The sequence below is a fragment of the Erinaceus europaeus genome, chromosome 11 (genome assembly GCF_950295315.1).
Source record: "Erinaceus europaeus chromosome 11, mEriEur2.1, whole genome shotgun sequence".
NCBI classification, from domain to species: Eukaryota; Metazoa; Chordata; class Mammalia; order Eulipotyphla; family Erinaceidae; genus Erinaceus; species Erinaceus europaeus.
The window spans coordinates 21,588,561-21,612,605 of NC_080172.1; the positions used below are offsets into that span (position 1 = coordinate 21,588,561).

General features: G+C 39.5%; 1 protein-coding gene across 1 annotated transcript in view; it reads right to left on the reverse strand.

Annotated features, from left to right (window-relative positions):
- LIX1 (limb and CNS expressed 1) overlaps positions 1–20,733 on the reverse strand; it is a 66,060-nt gene extending 45,327 nt beyond the window's left edge. Inside the window, exon 1 of the mRNA XM_007529908.3 lies at positions 20,180–20,733. Coding sequence (XP_007529970.1) covers positions 20,180–20,261 — 82 coding nt within the window. The 5' untranslated portion in view covers positions 20,262–20,733. The remainder of the gene's footprint in view (positions 1–20,179) is intronic.
- Positions 20,734–24,045: the final 3,312 nt, after the last annotated feature.

Sequence of the window (24,045 nt, forward strand, 5' to 3'; positions counted from 1 at the left end):
GGAGATGGAGGGAGGTATGACTTGACAAGAGGCAGGTGAGAGGAATTTCTTAGTTTTTCTTAATAACTGGATATCAGCTTCACAATTCTGGTGAGAGAGAGAGAGAGAGAGAGAGAGAGAGAGAGAGAGAGGCGCACAAGGGCATAGACTCCTTGCCCCTTGTCTTTGCCTAAAGAGTTATGCTATGTGACCTTGGGAGAACTACTGCAGTTTCCAATGGAGGGGATAGGGACACAGAACTCTGGTAGTAGGAACCATATGGAATTATACCATATCATCTTATAATTTTATAAATCAACATTAAATCACTAATTTAAAAAAAAGCCATGTTCAATACCTTTAGTCCATCATGTTGACTGTCGGGCTTAGACAAAAAGTAGGCCCCTTGGACTACACCTAAAATAGACCTACTAGCTTTTTCCGAAATGAAGACCCCAAATCTCAACTGCTATAGTCTCACCTTTAGATTCCTGATTTTTTTTTTTTTTTTTTTTTTTTTTTGCCTCCAGGGTTATTTCTGAGGCTCGGTGCCAGCACTACAAATCCAGTGCTCCTGGAGGCTATTTTTCCCATTTTGTTGCCGCCTTGGTTGTTGTTGTTATTGTTGCCATTGCTGTTGTTGTTGTTGGATAGGACAGAGAGAAATTGAGAGAGGAGAGGAAGACAGAGGGGGGAGAGAAAGACAGACACCTGCAGACCTGCTTCACCACCTGTGAAGCAACTGCCTGCAGGTGGCGATCAGGTCCTTGCGCTTGACGCCACCTGTGCTTAACCCGCTGCACTACCGCCAGGCCCCCTGGATTCCTGACTATTAAACAATTTGTTCTGCTTTATATCTTAATGGTTTTTCAGCTATCAAGTTGTAGATGCTACCATGATGCCAACCTGACTTCTCTGGACAGATGATCTCACCGATGCACCCTGGAACCTCACCTCTCCATAGCTCTGCCCCACTAGTGAACGATACAAACAGGCTGGGAGTACAGTTCGATGTGCCAAACACCCATGTCCAGCGGAAAAGCAATTACAAAAGCCAGACCTTCCACCTTCTGCACCACACACTGATTCTAGATCTATGCTCCCAAAGGCATAAAGAATAAGAAAGCTTCCAATGGAGGGGATGGGACATAGAATTCTGTTGGTTGGAATTGTTCCCCTCTTATCCTACTGTATTGTTGATCATTAGTAAATAAATAATAATTTTAAAAAGTCATGCTTTAGGGAGTCAGGCGGTAGCGCACTGGGTTAAGCACACGTGGCGCAAAACACAGTGTAAGGATCCCAGATTGAACCCCCACCCCCTCCCCACCTGTAGGGGAGTTGCTTCCAGGCGGTGAAGCAGGTCTGCAGGTGTCTATCTTTCTCTCCTCCTCTATCTTCCCCTCCCCTCTTCATTTCTCGCTGTCCTATCTAACAATGACGATATCAATAACAACAATAAAACAACAAGGGCAACAAAAGGGAAAAAAAAAGTTATGCTTTGTGGTGGACCCATCTTTGCAGAGGAAGGACCAGGCATTCAAAGACAATGTGTGGTTGCCCTTGTTCACCTGAGGAGAGAGAGTTTGGGCTATGAGAAGATCATAGGAGATGAAGGAAATAAGAGACTTCACCTTCTGTGACCTGAAAGGAGCAGAAAGTCCTCTTAAAGAAGGACATAAGTAAGTGGGCACTCAGAAATTTTTTATTCTAAAATTTCAGAATGTGCCATTTTCACAGGTTGGACACAATGAGGTTGCAGACAAGAATGCACAGTTTTGCTATGGGCATTCTGAGATGTAGATGGTGTCATAGTGTTATACTTCCATACTCAAATTCAGGCTCTCTGCTGTTCACACACAACAAAAAGGACACCAGATATTTTCTGCAAAATGTTATTTTAATCAGCAAGCAGGTTGTTCACCTGGGAGCTAAAAGCACTAATATTCCAACAGTGTGCTGCTTTGTCATGTGCAAGACTCAAGTTTGATCCCAACCTCCACTGCATTGAAGGAAGTTTGGTGTTGCGCGCTCTCTCTCTCTCTCTCTCCCCCTCCCTCCCTCCCTCCCTCTCTCTCCTTTATCTTAAAAAAAATCACCCTGGAGCAGTGAAGCCCCAGAGATGATAAATAAGTAAGTAAGTAAATAAATAAATAAATGCATGAACTCTGGATCTAGAATGTCTGAGTTTGAACTCTGTCTCTATCATTGAAAGATACCTAACAGTTCCATGTTTCCGTTCTATATATAAGATCAATACTTTAACCATGCACTGCTGTAATAATATATATACATATACATATACATATACATATACATATACATATACATATACATATACTTGGAGGGTTAATGGTTTACAGTACATTTTCTGACACATAGGTATAACCCTTCATGTCCCCATGATAGGTGTCTAAGTGTTAGGAAGACACTTGTTCCCTCATCATACACCAGAACCCCAACATCCCTCCATCCCGTACCTAGTCCTCCTTCCCCAAACCCCTTTGCTCTGATGCAATACACTACCCCTCATCCAAGTTTCACTGAATTGCTACAAGTTTTAAAAGGAAAAAAATACTCAGCATAGAGATTCATGTGCAGTAAGCACTAGAGTCATAGCAATTATTTGTGGTTAGAGAAGGTGGAAACAGAAGAGAAAGGACATGATTACATGCTAGCATATTATATCCTGAAGTTATCTATTCTCAGATGGGAAACCATATCATTAAATATTCCCAAAATAGTCTGCAAGTCTGATAATCCTCTAATTGCACACATTGTGCTATTTAGTTTATTTTCAAAATATGTGAAGAGTTCAAAAATGGGAAGAAGAAAGCTCTTTTTATATAATTCATGGGTAGTAAAGTCAAAGCTTTAGAACAGTCAAAATAAATGGATGAAATGTACATGCCTCAAAATCTTGGAACATGTTTTTTAAATTTTTTTATTACCTTTATTTATTGGATAAAGACAGTCAGAAATTGCTAGGGGAGGTAGGGAGGATTAGAGACACCTGCAGTACTGCTTCACCACTGTCCAAACATTTCTCCTGCAGGTAGGGATTGGGGGACTCAAACCTGGGTCTTTATTCATTGTAATATGTGTGCTCAACCAGGTGCGCCCCCACCCAGCCCTGGAATGTGGTTGTTAAGTTTTCACTTTCTAAAGGATGCCAGATGCAGTCGATCTGCTCTTATCAAAGATTCTAGAAAGGGGATAATTTGTATTTTACATCAAAATTCAATAATGACTTATACTTTAGGAAAGAAAAACCACTATAATTCATTGCCCAGTTAAATTACATACTATGAGGTAAGACCTTCATGAATGATAGCCACTTTTCAGCAAAAAAGGGATATTACTGGTATAAATCTATCTTTTAAAAAAGAACCTATTTCCTGTCAAGCTGGAGGCACCAAAGATCCTAGATTCATTCGCTAGTACCACCATAAACCAGAGCTGAGCAGTGCTCTGATAAACAATAACAATAATAGTAATAATACTAATCTTACTTCTTCATACCTTTCATAAGAAAAAAAATTTAGCTAAGTAAAATACTCCTTGCCAAAAACAATTAAGGAGAAATCGGAAAGACTACTATTGAAGGATAAATCATTACACGGTTTTCAAGCTGATTAATATATTTTCTCATTGATTGATCTCATTGATTGACATGTCTCTGATATCTGATTACTGTAAAAAATGGCGACTAATCCCTAGCACTGCAAAAACGGTATCATCTGTTTTCCATCTACACCATGCCTCGGCCTCGCGTGAGCTTAATGTGCAGCTTGACGATACGAGAATCCGGCATGAAGCCCAGCCAGTCTATCTTGGCGTTACTCTCGATCGCACTCTGTCATTTCACGAACATCTCATAAAAACCGCAGCAAAGGTGGGCGCGAGGAATCACATCATTGCAAGACTGGCCAGCTCCTCATGGGGCGCGAGCGCTTCCACACTACGATCATCATCTCTGGCATTATGCTATTCCACTGCAGAATACTGTGCCCCAGTATGGTTCCATAGCCCCCATGTCCACTTGGTCGATTCCAAATTATATTCCTCCATGAGGATCATTTCTGGAACCATCCGTTCCACCCCGGTTCCATGGCTGCCAGTTCTTAGCAACATCGCCCCGCCAGATATTCGTCGGGATGCGGCATCATCTAAGATCATTTCCCACGTCTACGCTCGACCGGACTTGCCAATATACGCGGATATCTTCGCCCACCCTGTCCAACGCTTGACATCTCGTCACCCAATCTGGTCCCCTACGCCTACACTGAACTTCTCTGTTCCAGACTCTTGGAAACAGAGTTGGCAGTCAGCTGAGGTAAAGAACAAACACCTCATCACAGACCCCTGCAAGGGTCAACCCAGCTTTGACCTAGCACGTTATGATTGGGCCCTCCTCCATCGCTATCGAACAGGCCATGGCTGGTGCGCCGCTATGTTCCATCGCTGGGGAGCCAGAGACGACCCGAACTGCCCCTGTGGCTCCAGACAGACTATGACCCACATAGTCAACGACTGCCACAGATTCAAAGGAGGTCTCGAAACTTTACATCAGGCTCAACCTGACGCTGTTGACTGGCTACGGAAGAAGGGCAAACGCTAGAAGAAGAAGAATTGATTGATTTCTAATTCTTTTTTTTTTTTTAGCCAGAGCTGAGCAGTGTTCTGGTATTTCTTTTTTTTTTTTTTATTAATTTATTTCTTTATTGGGGAATTAATGTTATACATTCAACAGTAAATACAATAGTTTGTACATGCATAACATTGCCCAGATTCCCATTTAACAATACAACCCCCACTATGACATTCATCATCTTTCATGGACCTGTATTCTCCCCACCCACCCACCTACCCCAGAGTCTTTTACTTTGGTGTAATACTCCAATTCCATTTCAGGTTCGACTTGTGTTTTCTTTTCTAATCTTGTTTTTCAACTTCGGCCTGAGAGTGAGATCATCCCATATTCATCCTTCAGTTTCTGACTTATTTCACTCAACATGATTTTTTCAAGGTCCATCCAAGATCGACTGTAAACGGTGAAGTCACCATTTTTTACAGCTGAGTAGTATTCCATTGTGTATATTTACCACAACTTGCTCAGCCACTCATCTGTTGTTGGACACCTGGGTTGCTTCCAGGTTTTGGCTATTACAAATTGTGCTGCCAAGAACATATGTGTACACAGATCTTTTTGGATGGATGTGTTGGGTTCCTTAGGATATATCCCCAGGAGGGGAATTGCAGGGTCATAGGGTAGGTCCATTTCTAGCCTTCTGAGAGTTCTCCAGACTGTTCTCCACAGAGGCTGGACCAATTTACATTCCCACCAGCAGTGCAGGAGGGTTCCTTTGACCCCACACCCTCTCCAGCATTTGCTGCTGTTACCTTTTCTGATGTATGACATTCTCACAGGAGTGAAGTGATATCTCATTGTTGTCTTTATTTGCATTTCTCTGACAATCAGAGACTTGGAGCATTTTTTCATGTGTTTCTCAGCCTTTTGGATCTCTTCTGTGGTGAATATTCTGTCCAAGTCCTCCCCCCATTTTTGGATGGGGTTATTTGTTGTCTTGTTGTTGAGTCTGGCAAGCTCTTTATATATGTTGGTTATTAAACTCTTATCTGATGTATGGCATGTAAAGATCTTCTCCCATTCTGTGAGGGGTCTCTTGGTTTCTATAGTGGTTTCTTTTGCTGTGAAGAAGCTTTTTAATTTGATGTAGTCCCATAGGTTTAAACTTGCCTTAGTCTTCCTTGTAATTGGAAATGTCTTTAAAATTTATGCGGAGAAAAGTTCTGCCAATATTTTCCTCTAAGTATTTGATAGTTTTTGGTCTAACATCCAAGTCCTTGATCCACTTGGAATTTACTTTTGTATTTGGTGAAATACAGTGATTCAGTTTCATTCTTCTGCATGTTTCAACCCATTGTTTCCAACACCATTTGTTGAAGAGACTCTGCTTTCCCCATGTAATACTCTGGGCCCCTTTGTCAAAGATTAGATGTCCATAGGTGTGGGGCCTCATTTCTGGGCTCTCAATTCTATTCCACTGGTCAGTGTGTCTGTTCATGTTCCAGTACCAAGCAGTTTTGATGACAATGGCCCTATAATACAGTTTGAGATCTGGGAGTGTGATGCCTCCGGTTCTGTTCTTTTTTCTCAAGATTGTTTTGGCAATTCTAGGTCTTTTCTGGTTCCAGATAAACATTTGTAGCATTTTTTCTATTCTCCTAAAAAATGTGCTTGGGATCTTGATGGGGATAGCATTAAATTTGTAGATGGCTCTGGGTAATATATTCATTTTGATGATGTTAATTCTTCCAACCCATGAACATGGAATATCTTTCCACTTCTTTGTGTCTTTTTCAATTTCTTTGAGTAGTGACTCATAATTTTCAGTATACAAGTCTTTCACTTCTTTGGTTAGGTTTACTCCTAGATATTTTATTGTTTTTGTTGCTATAGAAAAAGGAACTGATTTCTGGATTTCAATTTCTTCTAACTTAGTGTTTGCATAGAGGAATGCCACTGACTTTTGAATGTGAATTTTATAGCCTGACACATTACTGTATTGCCTGATGATTTCCAAAAGCTTCTTGCTGGATTCCTTAGGTTTTTCCATGTATACTATCATGTCATCAGCAAATAAGGAGAGTTTGACTTCTTCTCTTCCAATCTGTATGCCTTTAATTCCTTGCTCCTGCCTGATTGCTATGGCAAGAACTTCCAACACTATGTTGAATAGTAATGGTGATAGTGGGCAGCCCTGTCTAGTACCTGATCTGAGGGGAAATGCTTCCAGTTTTTCACCATTGAGTATGATGTTGGCTGTAGGTTTGCTATATAAAGACTCCACTATCTTCAGGAATTTTCCATCTAGTCCCATTTTTTGTAGTGTTTTGATCATAAAGGGATGTTGGATTTTGTCAAAGGCTTTCTCTGCATCTATTGATATGACCATGTGGTTTTTGGTCTTGCTTTTGTTGATGTGGTGAATCACATTGATTGATTTACGTATATTAAACCAACCTTGCATGCCTGGGATAAACCCCACTTGGTCATGATGAACAATCTTTTTGATATACTGCTGTATCCGGTTGGCTAGAATTTTGTTCAATATTTTTGCATCTATGTTCATCAGAGATATTGGTCTGTAGTTTTCTTTTTTGGTTGTGTCCCTGTCTGCTTTTGGTATCAGGGTGATGTTGGCTTCATAGAAGCTGGCAGGGAGTATTCCAGTGTCTTCAATCTTCTGGAAGACTTTTAAAAGTGGAGGCATTAGTTCTTCTTTGAACGTTTTGTAGAATTCATTTGTAAAACCATCTGGTCCAGGACTTTTATTTTTGGGAAGATTTTTGATAACTGTTTCAATTTCATTAGCTGTGATGGGCCTGTTCATGTTATCCACTTCCTCTTTACTTAGTTTTGGAAGTTGGTAGGTATCTAGGAATTCATTCATTTCTTCCAGGTTCTCTAGCTTGGTGGCATATAGTTGTTCATAGAAGCCTTGTATGATATGTTGAATTTCTGCAGTGTCTATTGTGATATCTCCTCTTTCATTTACTATCCGATTTATTTGGGTCTTCTCCCTTTTTTGTTTTGTGAGTCTGGCTAAAGGCTTGTCGATTTTGTTTACTCTTTCGAAGAACCAACATTTACTTTCATTGATCTTTTGTATGGTTTTCCTATTCTCAATGTTATTTATTTTTGCCCTAACTTTAGTGATTTCTGTCCTTCTGGTTGCTTTAGGATTCCTTTGTTGTTCTTCTTCTAGGTCTTTAAGATGTGCAATCAGGCTGTTTATTTGTGCCTTTTCTTGTTTCCTAATGTGTGCTTGTATAGCTATGAACTTCCCTCTTAGGACTACTTTAGCTGTGTCCCAAATATTTTGATAGCTTGTGTCTTCATTTTTATTGAACTCTCGAAACATTTTGATTTCTTCCTTGATTTCCTCTTTAACCCAGAAGTTGTTAAGAAGTGTACTGTTGAGCTTCCACATTTTGGGACTGTTACTAATCTTTTGTTGATTGTTAAGTGTTAGTTTAATTCCACTGTGGTCTGAGAAGATGTTTGGGATGATTTCAGTGCTCTTGAATTGGCTGATGCTGTCTTTGTGGCCTAACATATGGTCTATCCCTGAGAATGATCCATGTGGATTTGAGTAAAATGTGTATTCCAGTTTCTTGGGATGAATGACTCTGAAAATGTCCAATAGTTCTAGTTTATCTATCTCTTCATTTAGCTCCCTTATGTCTTCACTGATTTTCTTCCTGGATGATCTGTCAAGCTGAGAGAGTGGGGTGTTGAAGTCCCCTATGATTGTGTTACTGTTAATATATTGCTGTAGCTCTTTCAGTAGAAGTTTGATGTATTTAGATGGCTTCTCATTGGGTGCATAGATGTTAATAATTGTTAAGTCCTCTTGATTGACTGATCCTCTGAGCATTAAGTAGTGTCCATTCCTATCTTTTTTAATCTTATCTATTTTAAAGTCTATCATGTCAGATATGAGAATAGCTGTTCCTGCCCTTTTTTGTGGGCCATTGGCTTGTATGATAGTTTTCCATCCTTTCACTTTAAGTCTGTGTTTGTCTTGTTGAGTTAGGTGAGTTTCCTGTAGACAACATATTGTTGGGTTGTGTTTTCTGATCCATCTTCCTACTCTGTGTCTTTTAATAGGTGAATTCAGGCCACTGACATTTATTGATATCAAAGATTGAAGATATTTTAATGCCATTCTTGTAGAGTTTTAGAGTGTTTTGATATATGTCCTATTTGTGGTGGTCTGGTTGTTTATAGGAGACCTTTCAGAACTTCTTTCAGGGCAGGCTTGGTGATGGTTGCTTCCTTCAACTGTTGCTTGTCTGAGAAGGTTTTGATGCTTCCATCTAGTCTGAATGACAGTCTAGCAGGATATAGTATTCTTGGCTGAAAGCCTTTCTCATTGAGCACTCGATAGATATCTTGCCATTCTCTTCTGGCCTGTAGTGTTTGTATGGAGAAGTCTGCTGCTAATCTTATGGGTTTTCCTTTGTAGGTGACTCTTTGTTTTTCTCTTGCAGCCTTGAGGATCCTTTCTTTATCCTTATTCCTTTCCATTCTAAGTATGACATGTCTTGGTGTCTTTAGGTCTGGGTTAATTCTGTTTGGGACCCTCTGGGCTTCTTGAATCTTTATGTCTTTGGTGTTGTCTAGACTAGAGAAATTTTCAGCTATTATGGCCTGGAGAATGCTTTCTTCCTCCCCTTCTCTTTCTTCCTCTGGTAAGCCAATAATGCGTATATTGTTTCTTTTGAAGTCATCCCATAGGACTCTGTTGTTGTTTTCAGCATCTCTTAATCTCTTTTTGAGATCTCTTACTTCTTTTTTAGTTGTCTCTAATTCATCCTCAATCTTGCTAATTCTATCTTCAGCCTCATAAATTCTATTCTCTCTGCCCTCTACTGCTTTCTGGAGTTCATCTATTTTGTTGCCCTGCTCTGATACTGTTTTAGCTTGTTCAGCTAGTTGCCTTCTTAGCTCAGCGATTTCAGCTTTCAGCTCTCTAATAACCATGAGATTATTAGAATTTTCTTCCATATTCTCATTTGTTGTTCCTGCATTTCTGATTACAATTTTTTCAAATTCTTTATTCACTCCTGTTATTATTTCCTTAGCTAATGTTTGGATGTTGAACTCGTTGTTTTGTGCTTCACCCTCTGGAGGACTTTTAGCTGGACTCTTGTCCTGGTTCGAGTCTCCAATATTTTTTCTTGTTGTTTTAACCATTTTATATATTATGTTATGAGTTCCCTTTATCAGTACTTTTCAAATTATTGATCACTATTGCCTGGATTGACTTGTGTCTAAGTAATTTAATTAAAGGGTTTACCGTGGTGGAAGTTAACAGTTTTGTCAATCTCTGAGTTGGAGCTCAGTGGTGTAAAAGCCTCTTTTTTTTTTCTTCCTTGTAGGCTATGGGAGCCTGAGGGCTTTTAAACTATCAATAGGCTTCTTAGCTTAATCACTGACTCCTGACCAGGAGATAAAGCAGGGTGTGGCAGAGATAATCCAGTGGTTATGCAAAGAGACTTTCACAGCCCCTCAGCTATGCCACAGAGGTATAGGTCTTCTCCTGAGTTTCCCAGTTAGATCTCTGTCCCCTGGTGTCCCTCCCTGTTGCTGCTCCAGATTCTGAGGGTAGTAGCAATGGAGACTCAGAGTTGTACTTGGTGAGTCTCTGGGGAGTCCTTTCCTCCCTTCAGCTGTCCCCTTGTTGTGGAGCAGACTGGAGGTGGTGTCTCCACTGATAAACTGTTGAACTGTTAGCAGTCACTTAATCTCTCCTTAGGCCCCTCTCTCCTCTCTGTCACCAGCCACGCATGTTTGTACTCACGGGTGATTTACTGGGTTCCTGTGGTCATTCTAGTCCTGTCTTGTTTCGGTGCGGGTGGTCTCCTTTGGTATTCCTAGTTGATCTGGGAGAGGAGAGGAGAGGAGAGGAGAGGAGAGGAGAGAAAGTGATCTGCTGCTCGTAGCTCCGCCTCCAGAAGTCCTGATTTCTAATTCTAATTGAAGTGATTCTCTGCCTTCTAACAGATAAACTTATGTAATATTTTAATATGATATTTAATTAAATTAGCCTTAGCAGATGAGATTTTCAAACATAGGTCATTTCTCGGCTACCAACTGAGTCTTGTACAAGTTCTTCTTGCCCATGTAATTTTCTAGTTTTATTGAGGAAAAATAAGAAAAGGACCTCCCCCACCCCCGCCCCCATCTATGACCATGCCACCTCGAACATGCCCGATCTCATCTGATCTCAGAAGAAAAGGACTCCCCCAAGTAGATTTAGGGACAAGCACAACGGTGTGATGCCTACTTGTCAGTTATGCCAAGCACACTGTAAACTTTGAGGGTCTGGTGCTAGATTTGCTGATCCCCAGGACACACTGGCTAGTAGCGTAGCTGTTTAATCCTTTGCAACAGTCCTGGGCTCAAGCAGACTAGTGAAATCTTGCTGATACAAGATTTACTTATGTGTTAAGCACAACTTGTAGGAATCTTGGGCCCCTTTTTCTTTTATGTAGACACTCATTCAAAGGTAGTCACAGACACACAGCAGGAGTGAGACTGTTTGGGGTCTTGCTTTGTTCCCACAGAGGAACTTTGTTTCAGCAATGCTTCAGAGCCTTGCTTCTTCAGCAGCTGGGAAACTGGTTCTGTTTCTCCTTTTGTTTGTTTTTTCTTTTCTTCTTGTATAGAAGCCCCCAGCCTCTATTCTGAGCCCTTTCCTGAGGGAACTGGTTGTTTCAGAAAGTTAACTTGTTAGGAGAGTCTCCAAACTATGCCAAAAAAAATAAAAAGTATTATTTGTTTTGGTTTCATTTTTATCTTTAAAATTTAAAATGGGGGGTAAAGTTTAAATAATATGTTTTAGATCTTTGGATAAGCAGGGTAATTTTTAAAAGAAGGCAGAGGGGAAAAATGTGAGTAGTGGCAGGGAATCTCAAGATGAATTGAGATAAAATGCTACTAAATATGACAGAATTAAGCAGCAGTAGCAGTAAGTCCAAGTCCCCATGCGTGGTTTCATACATGCACGACAGGTTAGAGGATGTCAACAGATCACAAAAATTACACAAATTAAAACCTGGTGTAATCTCTTTAACCAATCAGGACGTATGTGTCTTTCCCATGTTCCATTGCGCACTGATATTGCACTATATTTAAAAGACTTTGTAGGAAGCTTGGTTTTAGATGACCAATTTAAAACTGGGGTTGGGTGGGGGTAAAGAAAAAATAAGTGTGCTTTGCTGACCAACTATGCTTAATTAAAATGGTTAAATCTGTACAAATGTGACTTTTAGTGTACAGTGTGCCTTCCCTGAAGACAGTATAGGAAAATCATTCCCTGAAGACACCATATAGAGGTTATGGAAGACTTTCCTACCTGAGGCTTCAAAGTCCTAGGTTCAATTCCTGGCACTGCCATAAACCAAAGATTATCAGTGCTCCCCCCTCTCTCTCTCTCAATCTCTTTCTCTCTCTCTCTGTCTCTCTCTATCTCTCTCTCTCTTTCTCCTTCTCGCTCTCAATCTCTTTTGCAAAGAAAAAAGGGGCCAGTGGTGAAGCACTTGGTTAAGCATACATGTTACAATGCCCAAGGACCTGAGTTCAAGCCCCCAGTGCCTACCTGCAGGGAGGAATCTTCACAAGTGGTGAAGCAGTGCTGCAGGTGTCTCTTTCTCCATCTCAATCTACCCTTCCCTCTCAATTTCCATATATAATAAAGAAATAAAATATTAAATTAATAAAATTAAAAGTTGAGTTACTAATTTATATAAAAAAGAAAAGAAATAAATGGAGGAAGGAAGGAAGGAAGGAAGAAAGAAAGAAAGAAAGGAAGAAAGGAAAAGCCTATTGCGGCTATCTAGCCAAGGCTTGTGCACATGGGACAGTTTGGCTCTAGAGAGCATATGAACAGTCTTTGGGGACTCAAAGTTGTGGCAGATCCTGAGGATAAATATAAGGACTTAAGTCATTGTGCCAAAGTGACACAGGTACATTGATGACATAAACAGCTCTAACAATACCAACCCAAGACAATCCGCTCTAGGACAGTTGCTCAAAGTGGCTCCATTTGTTTTTTTCCCCTGTGTTCTCTCGCATTTCCTCTGTCAACTAACCTTGTACACAGTTAAGTTGCGATGAAGGTGTCAGCAGACCATGGCTTAGAAGGTCCTGATACAGTCTACTTCATTATACAGGATAACAGCTGATAATGGGGGGGGGGGGTCCCTTCTTTTTGTGAGAGAGAAAATCAATAAATCAGCAATGAAAGTAAGTCCATAGAGAACCGTCTTGGTGCCGAGCCCCACGCACGCAACTCATCTCTGGGTTACAAAGAAGTGTGTGCTATGGCTTCCCCCTTCTGGGGCTTTCAATTTAGTTGTAGGAAAAAAAATGTGCCTGGAGAGGGGGGCTGGGTGTTGGTGCACCTGGTTAAGTGCGCATGTTACAGTGCACAAGGACCTGAGTTCCAGCCCTTGGTCCCCACATGCGGGAGGAAGGCATCCTGAGTGGTGAAGCAGTGTTGCAAGTGTCTGTCTCTCTCCCTATTACCCCTTTCCCTCTCAAATTCTGGCTGTCTCTATACAATAATAAATAAAGATAACTAAAAAAAATATATGTGCCTGGGAAGCAATAACTCAGTGCAGTCATATAGGAGAAATGTAAACTATACAACTCAGGCTCCAAAGAACCAAAGGAGGGGTGACTAACTGATGGCTTCCCGCAGCTGCCTAATGGGATGAGATCAAACTGGGGATCAACCGATTATCACTGAAGCACGAAAAAAAAAAAAGCAAACCATAATTCAAATAGCTTTGCATTACAGGGAATATAGTAGTTGCCTGTTTTGTCAATGCTAAGCTTGCAATAACATATATATATATATTTTAAGTAGGGTTGTTTTAACTACCTTGGCAGACTGAACTTATGCGAACATTTGAACACAGAGGAAAAGAAATAAAAGCCTCTGGGGTTAAAACTTCAATCTGAACTGTATTAAATAAGATTCTTTTATAAAAGGCTTCTAAAGTTGTCTTACATTTCTTAAATCAATCTGTAGCACATAATCAGTGAAACCGTGTCATTTAAACAGAAAAATCAAATGCTCAGAAACTCACCCTTGAACAGCTGTATCTTATTATGAACTGTAATGTAGCACATGAATTTCAGAAGTTGTTAAAGTTGAGTTCAAGCTAACAAATCTTAACTGTTAAAAAAAAACCAAAAAACCAAACTTATGATGCAACAAGACAGCAGGCCACAAAGAGGCACCAGTTTTGATCACTGGATAACTGTCAAACATATTTTATTCGCTAAATTTCATTTTCATATTCAGAAGTAAATGTATTAGAACAGATACAGGGGGCCAGGTGGTGGTGCATCTGGTTAAGTACACATAGTACTATGAGCAAGGGCCTGTGCATGGATCTGGGTTTGAGCCCCCCTATTCCCCACATGCAACTGGGATGCTTCAAGAGTGGTGAAGCAGGTCTGCTGGTCTCTCTCTCTCTCTCTCTCTCTCTCTCTCTCTCAATCTGTCCTATTGGATATAATAGAAAAAAATAATAAAAGGTAGAAATGGCCACCTAGAGCAGTAGATTCTTAGTGCCCACTATTAGGATGCACTGGATCGACCTTCTCGTGGTGCATCCCGTGAGTACCCATTCATTGGGGAAACTGACGATCCTTCCTAGCTGACTGAATCCACATGGATCCCAGTCACTTTCAAAGCCAGCAACAAGCAGCTCCTGACAGCTTTCAACCTGATGCTGTTGACTGGCTACGGAAGAAGGGCAAACGCTAGAAGAAGAAGTGCCCACTATAACCCTGGTGGTAAGTAAAGAACAGCTACAGCCATTAAGTGATCAAGAAAATGCTTCCCCTGACTCCCTGCCCCAAAACATTTTCCTCTGGACTGGGGATTTTAGTGTTTAATCTTTGCTAAATATCTATTTACTATGACAGGGAGAAGAGAATAGTACTTATACTGTTGATAATGGTAGTGAAGTCTACACTTTTCTCAGTGCAAATTCAAATAAAAATAGTTGTCTCCTGGAATAGGACAAAACAAGCATTTGAATAGGCATCAGTAGAAAGGACATCCAGTTTAGATGCTAAAATTATCAGAGTTCAAATTACTGTAATTAAGATTCAGGCATTAATCCAAAATGAGTCAGTGAATAGAGAAGGTTTTTTTTTTCCTTCTTCTGACTGTATTTTTTCAGGCACACTTTTTTTTAAAAATAATTTATTTCTTTATTGGGGAATTAACGCTTTACATTCAACAGTAAATACAATAGTTTGTACATGCATAACATTCCCCAGATTCCCATTTAACAATACAACCCCCACTATGTCATTCATCATCTTTCATAGACCTGTATTCTCCCCACCCACCCACCCACCCCAGAGTCTTTTACTTTGGTGCAATACTCCAATTCCATTTCAGGTTCGACTTGTGTTTACTTTTCTAATCTTGTTTTTCAACTTCGGTCAGGCACACTTTATTTGGTAGAATGTAGTGTGATATGTGTAGGAATTTTACTGCAAATACCTTCATTTCTTACATCTTGTCCCTCTCCATTCCTTTTTGTGAAATGCAAGAACCAAATGTCAAGTGAATATATTTCAGGTAACTTCTAATTTTTTTTTTTTTACTAAAATACATGGGACAGAAAAAAACAATCTTAAAGATTATTGTTCTCTCATTTCAAGTAGTCTGATTCATATTTACTAAGACCTTTCTAATAGTTGTATAGTCTAATCTAATTTTGGAAGTATTTACATACCTGATATAGGTAAAATGTTTCCTGTACAAAAACCATTTTCCCAAATGACAGTTAATGCACCTCAAATATGTTAGACACTTCCTTCTAACTGGGCAATTTTTGGTAAATCTTCATCTAAGTTTTCTAAATATTTTATTTTGCAGAGGAGTGGGGGGGGGGGGGTTGGGGAGAGGATCAGAGAGAGCATGACCAGAACATTCTCTGGCTTATGGTGGTGCTGGGGATTGAACCTGGGGATTGAACTTAGGGTCTTAGAACCTCAGGCATTAAAGTCTTTTTTTTTTTTTTGCAGAGCCATTATGCTATCTCCCCAGCCCAGACTCATCTTAATGTTTCATTATAAAACTGGAAAACCATTAGTAGAATTTATTATATCACTTTATATGTCAGTATTGAAAACCAGTACATTCCCATAGGTTCAATGACAACTAAGATGCCTTCTTAATAATCTGTTGGAGAAAATTTTCTTTAATCTTGATCTTCAGTGAGTGAAGTGTTTTCCTCCCATGCACAAGTTTACACCCACAAAACTTGCAATTTGTATGGTAGGATTCTCTCTCTGGGAGAAAGATGCAATTATACCCAATTTGGTACCCAAAAGTGTACCTCCAACAGATGTCAACATAATTTTTTCCCCAATGCAGGATAAGACCATAAACTTCCAGAACTAATGTAGGATCACTATTAATGCTAATGGTTCCCTATTGCCTGCACTTCAGTTTGACTATCTGCTTTCTCAGCCTCTCCTCTACCTCCCTCAATGCATCCTTCTGTATTTCCTGTTCTGCCTTTGGACAAAAAAAAAAAAAAAAAAAAAAAAAAAAAACTCTTCCCCTCACTTATTCATATGTGTCTATTTGATGGATTTCTTCCACACCCCAGAAGAGTGTCTCTACTGCCTTGCGTGCCTAATACATACTGCCATGTACTTCTGAGACACATAACTTGTAGTGACTTAAAGAAAGGTGAGGAATTGAAGGGTAAAATTTGGACCCTGGCTCTATTACTTACTAGATCAAGGGCTTCTTCCCTGTAACTAATAACAGTGACTACTTTGCTATCTTGCTGTGAAGAACACATGTTGCTAGCACAGTAGTAGTCATTACATGATGGAGAATGGATATCTAGGCATTATCATGAATGGATGAAGAAAAACCCAAATATAGCAGATATTCATTTGGACTCTTAAAATTTGATGTGTTGGGGCCAGGCGGTGGTGCATCTGGCTAAGCATTCACATTACAGTGTGCAAGGACCCAGGTTCAAGCCCCTGGTCCCACCTATAGGAGGAAAGCTTCACAAGTGGTGAAGTAGGGCTGCAGGTGTCTCTCTGTCTCTCTCCATCTCTATTTCTCCCTCCCCTCAACTTCTATCTCTATCCAATAATAATTAAATAAATAAATGAAAAATTTTAAAAATCTTAAAAAAATGCAGAATTTCAGATCTACTTAATATATATTTAAAAAATTGATATGTTAACTCACAAGTTAAGCTAAAAATGAAGCCATCTTGAAATTATAAGGTGATTTCCTCCAAGAAAGAATGTAAGGAGTTGTCAAATAGTAGCAAACCAACAGTAAGCTCATAGATATTTTCAGTATTGTAAATAAGGGTTGATTTTATTTCATTTTTCATTTTTTATTATTTTTATTATTTATTGGATAGAGACAGGCAGAAATTGAGAGGGAAGGGGGAGATAGAGAGAGAGAGAGCCACCTATAGCGTTGCTTCACCACTTGCAAAGCCTTCCCTCTGCAGGTGAGGACTGAGGGCTTGAACCTGGGTCCTTGCCGAAGGTAACATGCGCGCTCAACCAGGTGCACCACCACCCAACTCCAAGGGGTGATTTTAGGATTGCTCATCTTAGATTGAGGCACAGGACACAAGAAAAGATACTGCACAAAGCCAAGAATAGAAGGAAACATGGAGGTATGCTTTAAAGATTGTGTAAATAATATGAAGACTCCCAGAGGAGATTTGTAGGTAGTGGACCAACAGCCCAGTATCAGTTTGAGCAAACTTCAAATTGAGAGACCTAGCTTATTTAAAAATGTCTTTCCATTTGAAAAAACAAACATGGGGAAATTTTTATGGAATTAATTTCCTTCCAGCAAAGGAAATAAAATACAAACTGCAACCATTGCCAGATGAACACCTTATCTAAAACAAATGAAAGATTTAGTGCATTGAAAATGCCACTTGGAGGGCCTCCCTGGCTGAGAAAAGCATTCAAATTCTATTTCCCTAAATGAACGTAACTATCTCCATGTGCATCTGTCTTAGACCATAAAACTCTCTGGGAGTTTCTCCTCACCAATTTAAAAAGAAACTTCAGTTTACTATTGCTTGTTTTTAAACAAGTCAAAGCCAGTTGAGGGAAGGGGGTGGTGCGGGTACTAATCAGATGATCATTTATATCCGCTGTGTATGAAGAGGGAAATGAAGAAATGAATGAGCCAAAGAATGGACCAAAAATTGCCTTTATATCCGTAGAGGAGACCTTTTAAATAACATGTTTAGGAAAAAAACAATTAGCTTTTTTATGGTTTCTTGTTTAACTGAATTGTGGTTGCATGTTAAGATTTTAAAAAGTTTTTTAAACTGACTTTTTATTTGGCAAGGGATAGCAAATAGCTATCGTTCTTTTTACTTTTTTTTTCTTTTTTTTTGGTAAATATCACTTTATTGGGAATTTGTTAGTTTATTGGAGGGTTAATGGATTACAGTAGAGTTGCTTGTGGTAGGTGTCATTCTTAAGGAACTGACAGTGATGGTTCTTAGCTTTTTTCCTTCCTGCAGGAAGTGATTGGACTAGAGTGGGGAAGAGCAGCCTGGGGGAACTAGGAAAGGAGGAGGCTCAGAATTGCCATTCAAAGCTGCTGAGAGCTTTTTACAGGCTGTGTAAAACAGTACCGTGGTGGCAGCAATCCATGTGTGTGCCAAAGAAAATGGGTCCACGTGTTAAACTTGGCGCATGCACAAGAAGATGCCAAGGCATGGCATGTTCCTCAGGCAGACTTCTGATATCCTTCCCCATAAATAAATAAAACCATTCCCATTTGTTCCAGGTGGGCAGTGAGTGGTTGCTTGTTTTGACATTATGAAAAACCCTGGTATAGAAATTTGCCCTGTGGCTTACTTTCATTTAGTCATTCTTTAGATTGGAAGTGCCTAAGAAGAAAGGATTAGAGGCTTAATATTCACATCTATTAAGCCAGGTAAGCAGTTTCTGAGGGGCAGTCTAGTCTTGTGTAAGCAGGCCATGTTACTGAACAAATTTAAGTTATCTGTTAATGAATATGCCAAATCAGACACTCCCCGACCCATAAAAGACTTCCTGCATTATTTACTTTTTCTCTATTTTTGTACTCTTTACTAAACTGTAAATAATCGCTAGGATTTATAGAGTTCAATTTTTAAAAGGTAGTCATTAAAATCCCAGAAGAAAAACTGTAAAATCACAATGAATTCAGTAAAACAAACAACAAAAGAATCTTTCTGTAAGACCACTGGTCCTATACAATGTGTCTGAAGTGCTGGCCAAGTTATTAGGGCTTTTCCCCTTCACTAGTGAATTCAGTGCTGTTGCAGAAGAGAGACATTCTTTTCTTTCCTTTTTGTTTTTTCTTTTTAAAAATTTCTTTATTGGGGAATTAATGTTTTACATTCAACAGTAAATACAATAGTTTGTACATGCATAACATTCCCCAGTTTCCCATATAACAATACAACCCCCACTAGGTCCTCTGTCATCCTTCTTGGACCTGTATTCTCCCCACCCACCCCCACCCCAGAGTCTTTTCTTTGGTGCTTCTTTCCTTTTCATTTAAAGAAATATACCAAAGTTGAGTAGATGCCAGGCTAAACTGGGGGTGGGAGAGGCAGGGGAGGGTGTGAGTTTTATTAGTTCTAACAGTTATTGACAATTTCTTAAAGACAACATTTAGAAGAAAGACGGGGAGGGAGAAAGTAGGAAAGAAATGTACAAAGAAATAAAGAAACAAGAAAGGAAAAGAGCTTTCATTTCATGCCATAGAGTGCAGATTGGCTACAATTTAATTTCTAGGAAAAAAGGGATAAAATGACCTAGCATTTCTTTCTTCATCATTCATATGAGAAATACAAACTTAGTGGACATCTGGAAACTAACAATACTCAGTAATCAGAAAGCAAAAATTCAAGCCATTGACATTTTTGATGGAGACAAGCATAATGAGATTCACAAAGAAACCTGTAATCCATTGAAGTTGAAAAAAAAAAAACAACCATATGTATTTTACCTTTTCGCAGTACCACAGCAAAGTGCTATTTCAGAAACCCTTTGTAATATGAAACCCACTGTAGATAAGATACACCAGGAAGATAGTCTATTTTGCAGCAGCAGGATATCAAATTGGTTCCAGAAACAAAGTTACATGACAAATGGTTTAACAATATTGCTAGAATCAGAAAGCTTGAATGAATTATTTTTGTGATAATTAAAAAAGATTTGACATCACTGCCATAGCCATTGGGTTTTAATCTTAGCACCAGTTAGCCTTACTTTACTGAAGTAAGCATCTGGAAAAGTTCATTATGTCTTAAATTTTAGGACAGAATTCGAAACAGCTACCAAAATGTAGCACTGACAAAATAACACAGCGACAAAATACCCATAGGTGAAATGAACCCATCCTCCTGACAAATGTCAGGAACAGTTAAATATCACTTTGACTGTAGCACATGACTACAGAAATCTAAGAGAAATCATACGTAAATAGAATGCGATTAGACGTTTAAGTCTATTTTCTAAAAGCAAAAACAAACAAACAAACAAAAACTTTTACCCTTCTGTACTTACAATCTTTGAAGACCAGAGCGGGGTCTCTGTGAGGCAAGACTTGGGCGATGATGTCTCTCAGGGATTCCAAGGTTCTGTCCATCTTGGGTCTGGCTGTACGAGTCTGCAGCGCTGTGTCCTCATGCCTGAATTCTTGCAGTCCTGGACTGAATTTGTGCAGCTCATTGATGCACAGGATTACCAAAAAATCCCTTTTAACATCTGCCAATCAGCCATTTCCCAGAATCTAAAGACCCCTCAGGGGGCCCTCCTCCCAGGCTCACTTATCTTTGTTGTATGCTGAGCTAATTAGCTCTAAAGGCTGGCTGACAGGCCGGTTCCCATTGCTTCCTTCTGTTAAACACACCCACCTACAGGCTTGCTGGGGGAAGTTCGCTAATCATGGGAACAGTTTTCCTCTCCAACCAGATTTTGCCTGAATGGAGTGAATGTAGCTTTCTCACTTGGATATTTCTTTGGGCCCCACATCTTCAACTAACATGTTGCTCCAGGAATACAGAATCGAAAAGGTTATTTCTCTGGTATTTTAAAACTTTTTTTTTTTTTTTCTCTCTCTGCCGCTAGCCGTGATTTCTGAAGTATAGAGGGTATTTCTCTGGTATTTAAAAAACCCACTTCTCTACAGCTAACCATGATTTTTCTAGATGATTATTTTTACTAGCATTTTGTTTTGGGTACAGCCAAATAGCTTGCTTTTCACAGCCCACGGTATTTTCAGAAGAATAAAAAATTAACTTGTTCCTTATAAAAGAGAGAGAGATTATTTCTCAAGAAAAATCTCCTTAGTAACGAAGGTGTTTCCAGTTCAGAATCAGTATAATCTAATTTTCTTTTTGGTAAAGAAGTGCTACAAAGATTGTGCACACTTGCTGAAAGTTAGATTTAAACCTTGCATTTTGTACTCAGGTGCCTTTCTCTGGAAATCAAGTCATAGAGTGCCCTCCCTTTCCCCACCTCCCCCAAATTCCTGACACTCCCCACCCCCTTGCCCAAATAACAGTTACTTTATGAGCAGTGTCAAGTTGGAAGCCTGACCTTCCAGCCTGGCTGGGAACAACTGCATCCCAACTTATTCTTCAAGAGAAATCAGCCCCAAGATTTTCTTGGAACCAGTCACTTTCTTTCAGTTCTTGACAATCCTTGCCATTAAATTTTTTCAAGAGAAACGAAAATATTTTTCAAAAGAATACTCGTAGTTATTTAAAAATCTTAAGAAAACAGATTCTTTTTCTACCCATGGTTAACACCACTCAGAATGTTAAATAGTCTCTTCACAAGAGGCATGGATATGTCGTAGAATTCCACTGCAGTAATAACGATTAATGCCAGGTATAAAATAACTGATTTTTAATGGCTGTATTCTATGTTAGTGGTTGAAACATTGTTGAGGAGTTCTTCACTTTCATTTAAAATATTTTTCCAGGGTAAGTACAAGAAATTGCTATTTTTGGATTTTTGCTATTTTGGATTGCTATTTTGGATTTGCTATCTTTCCAATTTTTGGATTCCATAATTCCACTGTATTATATGATTAAGTGAAATCAGTCCTTTCAAGACCATATAAGAATAAATGTTTACCATTCTATCAGCTTCTTCAACTACTTGGCAAAGTGTAGACTTAATACAAGGCAACAGAAGGAAGGGGATTGCAATAATAATTCCTGTTCTAATGACTGTCTTAGTAAACACCCACAGGGTGTCTTTGCCTCACACAAAGAGGCATAGGGCTGACCTAGAGTGCAAAGATACTATTATAAAGGAGAACTTGAAAGTAGTGGTACTTCATATTGACACTTAAGGGTATCAAAGTGCCCTATTCATGAGCTATGACAAATAGGAAATCTTCAATGCCTTTGCCATTCATGAGTTTATAATTTTAAACAGAAACTCAAGTTATTTGTGGACAAAAACACTGGATACAAAGGGTGAATGAATGTTAGTACTTTTAGTGCAATATTGAATTGGAGGCAAAGCGATTCAAAGTTTCTACTAGAGAAGCAGGAAACAAAATATGGAATTTCATAAAGGAGTGAGAGAGACTTTATATAAAAACAGAAAAATTAGAAATGACTCGTACTAGCACTTTAATGAATAAATAGGCATTTTTATGAGATTAAATTTAATCCTAGTAGTACATGGAAATATTTCGGTTGTATAGTTGTGGAATGCACAGTGAATCTGAAATCTGTAAGACTTAGGATTTGACTTTTGTTGTAAATTTTAACTTTGGGAAAAACCATTCATTTTCTCTGGTCTGAGTCCTTCCTTACCAAACCTTAGCGATTCAGCTGAGTACTCTTTTTAAGGGGATTTATTTATTTTTATTTAATAGGACAGAGAACAACTGAAGGGGAAGGGGAGATAGGGGAGAAAGACAGAGAGACACATGCAGCACTGCTTCACCACTTTTGCAAGAAGGAAGCTTCCTAAGTGGTGGTGAAGTGACTTATTGACATATTTTATGCCACTTCACTACAGTGAGATAAAAAACAAAGTCTCTGTAAAAAAACTATTGGTAAGACAAAGAAAATTCATTCCTCTAGTGCCAGTAACATTTTTAAAGATTCATTCGTTGTCGTTACGGAGGTGGCGCAGTGGCTAAAGTATTGGACTCTCAAGCCTGACGTCCTGAGTTCAATCCCTGGCAGCCTACCAGAGTGGTCTGGTTCTTTCTCTCTCTTCTCCTACTTTCTCATTAGTAAATAAATAAAATTCATAAAAAAAGAAAAGAAAGGCACTACTGAATTCACCTAAAGGGTTAAAAAAAATTCATTTGTTAAGGGGGGCAGGCGGTGGCGCACCCAGTTAAGTGCAAGGACCGCACAAGAATCCCGGTTTGGGTCCCCCAGCTCCACACTTACATGAGGTCGTTTCACAAGCTGTGAAGCAGGTCTGCAGGCGTCATTCTCTCTCTCTTTCTCTCTTTCCCCCCTCCCATCGCTCTCAATTTATCTCTAATAAAATAGAAGAAAAAAAAAAAAAGGCCACCAGGAGCAGTAGATTTGTAGTGCAGGCACCGAGCCCTAGCGATAACCCTGGAGGCAAAGTAAATAAAGAAATAAAAATATCAGATTACTTCTCTTTCTTTTTTTCTCTTTCTCTCGTTTTTTCGCCTCTAGAGTTATCGCTGGGGCTTGGTGTCTGAACTAGGAATCCACTGCTCCTGGAGGCTATCTTCTTCTGTTGTTGTTGGATAGGACAGAGAGAAATGGAGAGAGGAGGGGAAGACAGGGAGGGGGAGAGAAAGATAGACACCTGCAGAGCAGCTTCAGTGCTTGTGAAGCGACCCCCCTTGCAGATGGGGAGCCGGGGACTCCAACCAGGATCCTTGCGCCTGTCCCTGCGCTTCATACTATGTGAGTTTAATCCGCTGCGCTACTGCCCGATCCCCTATTTATTTATTTTTAACCCTCCCTTTTTTACATACTACTCTCCCTTCCCCCATTTTCAATATCACCTTATTGAGGAAATGTTGCTTTACAGGATTTTTGTTTTCCCAAGAGTGCATTTTCATACTTTTCCAAGATAGTTATCAGTGCATATCACACCTAACAAAACCATCCTCTTAAACCAGCATAGGGACTCCCTCCCCCGACTCAAGATACTCAAGATTTGTTTATTCACTAATGAAAAAGGTGGGGAGAGAGAACCAGAACATCTCTCAGGCACATACAATGCCAAGGATCAAACGCAGGTTACCCACTGCGCCACCTCCTGGGCCACCCAGCTTTTTTTTTTTTTTTTTCTTGTTGCTAAATAAGCCACTGCAGCTACAGAATGAAAAGAAAAAGGAGCCACTGGTTGAAATAACATACAAAAAATTGGAAACCATGATAAATTAATAAAAAATAATCTTTAGACTGTAA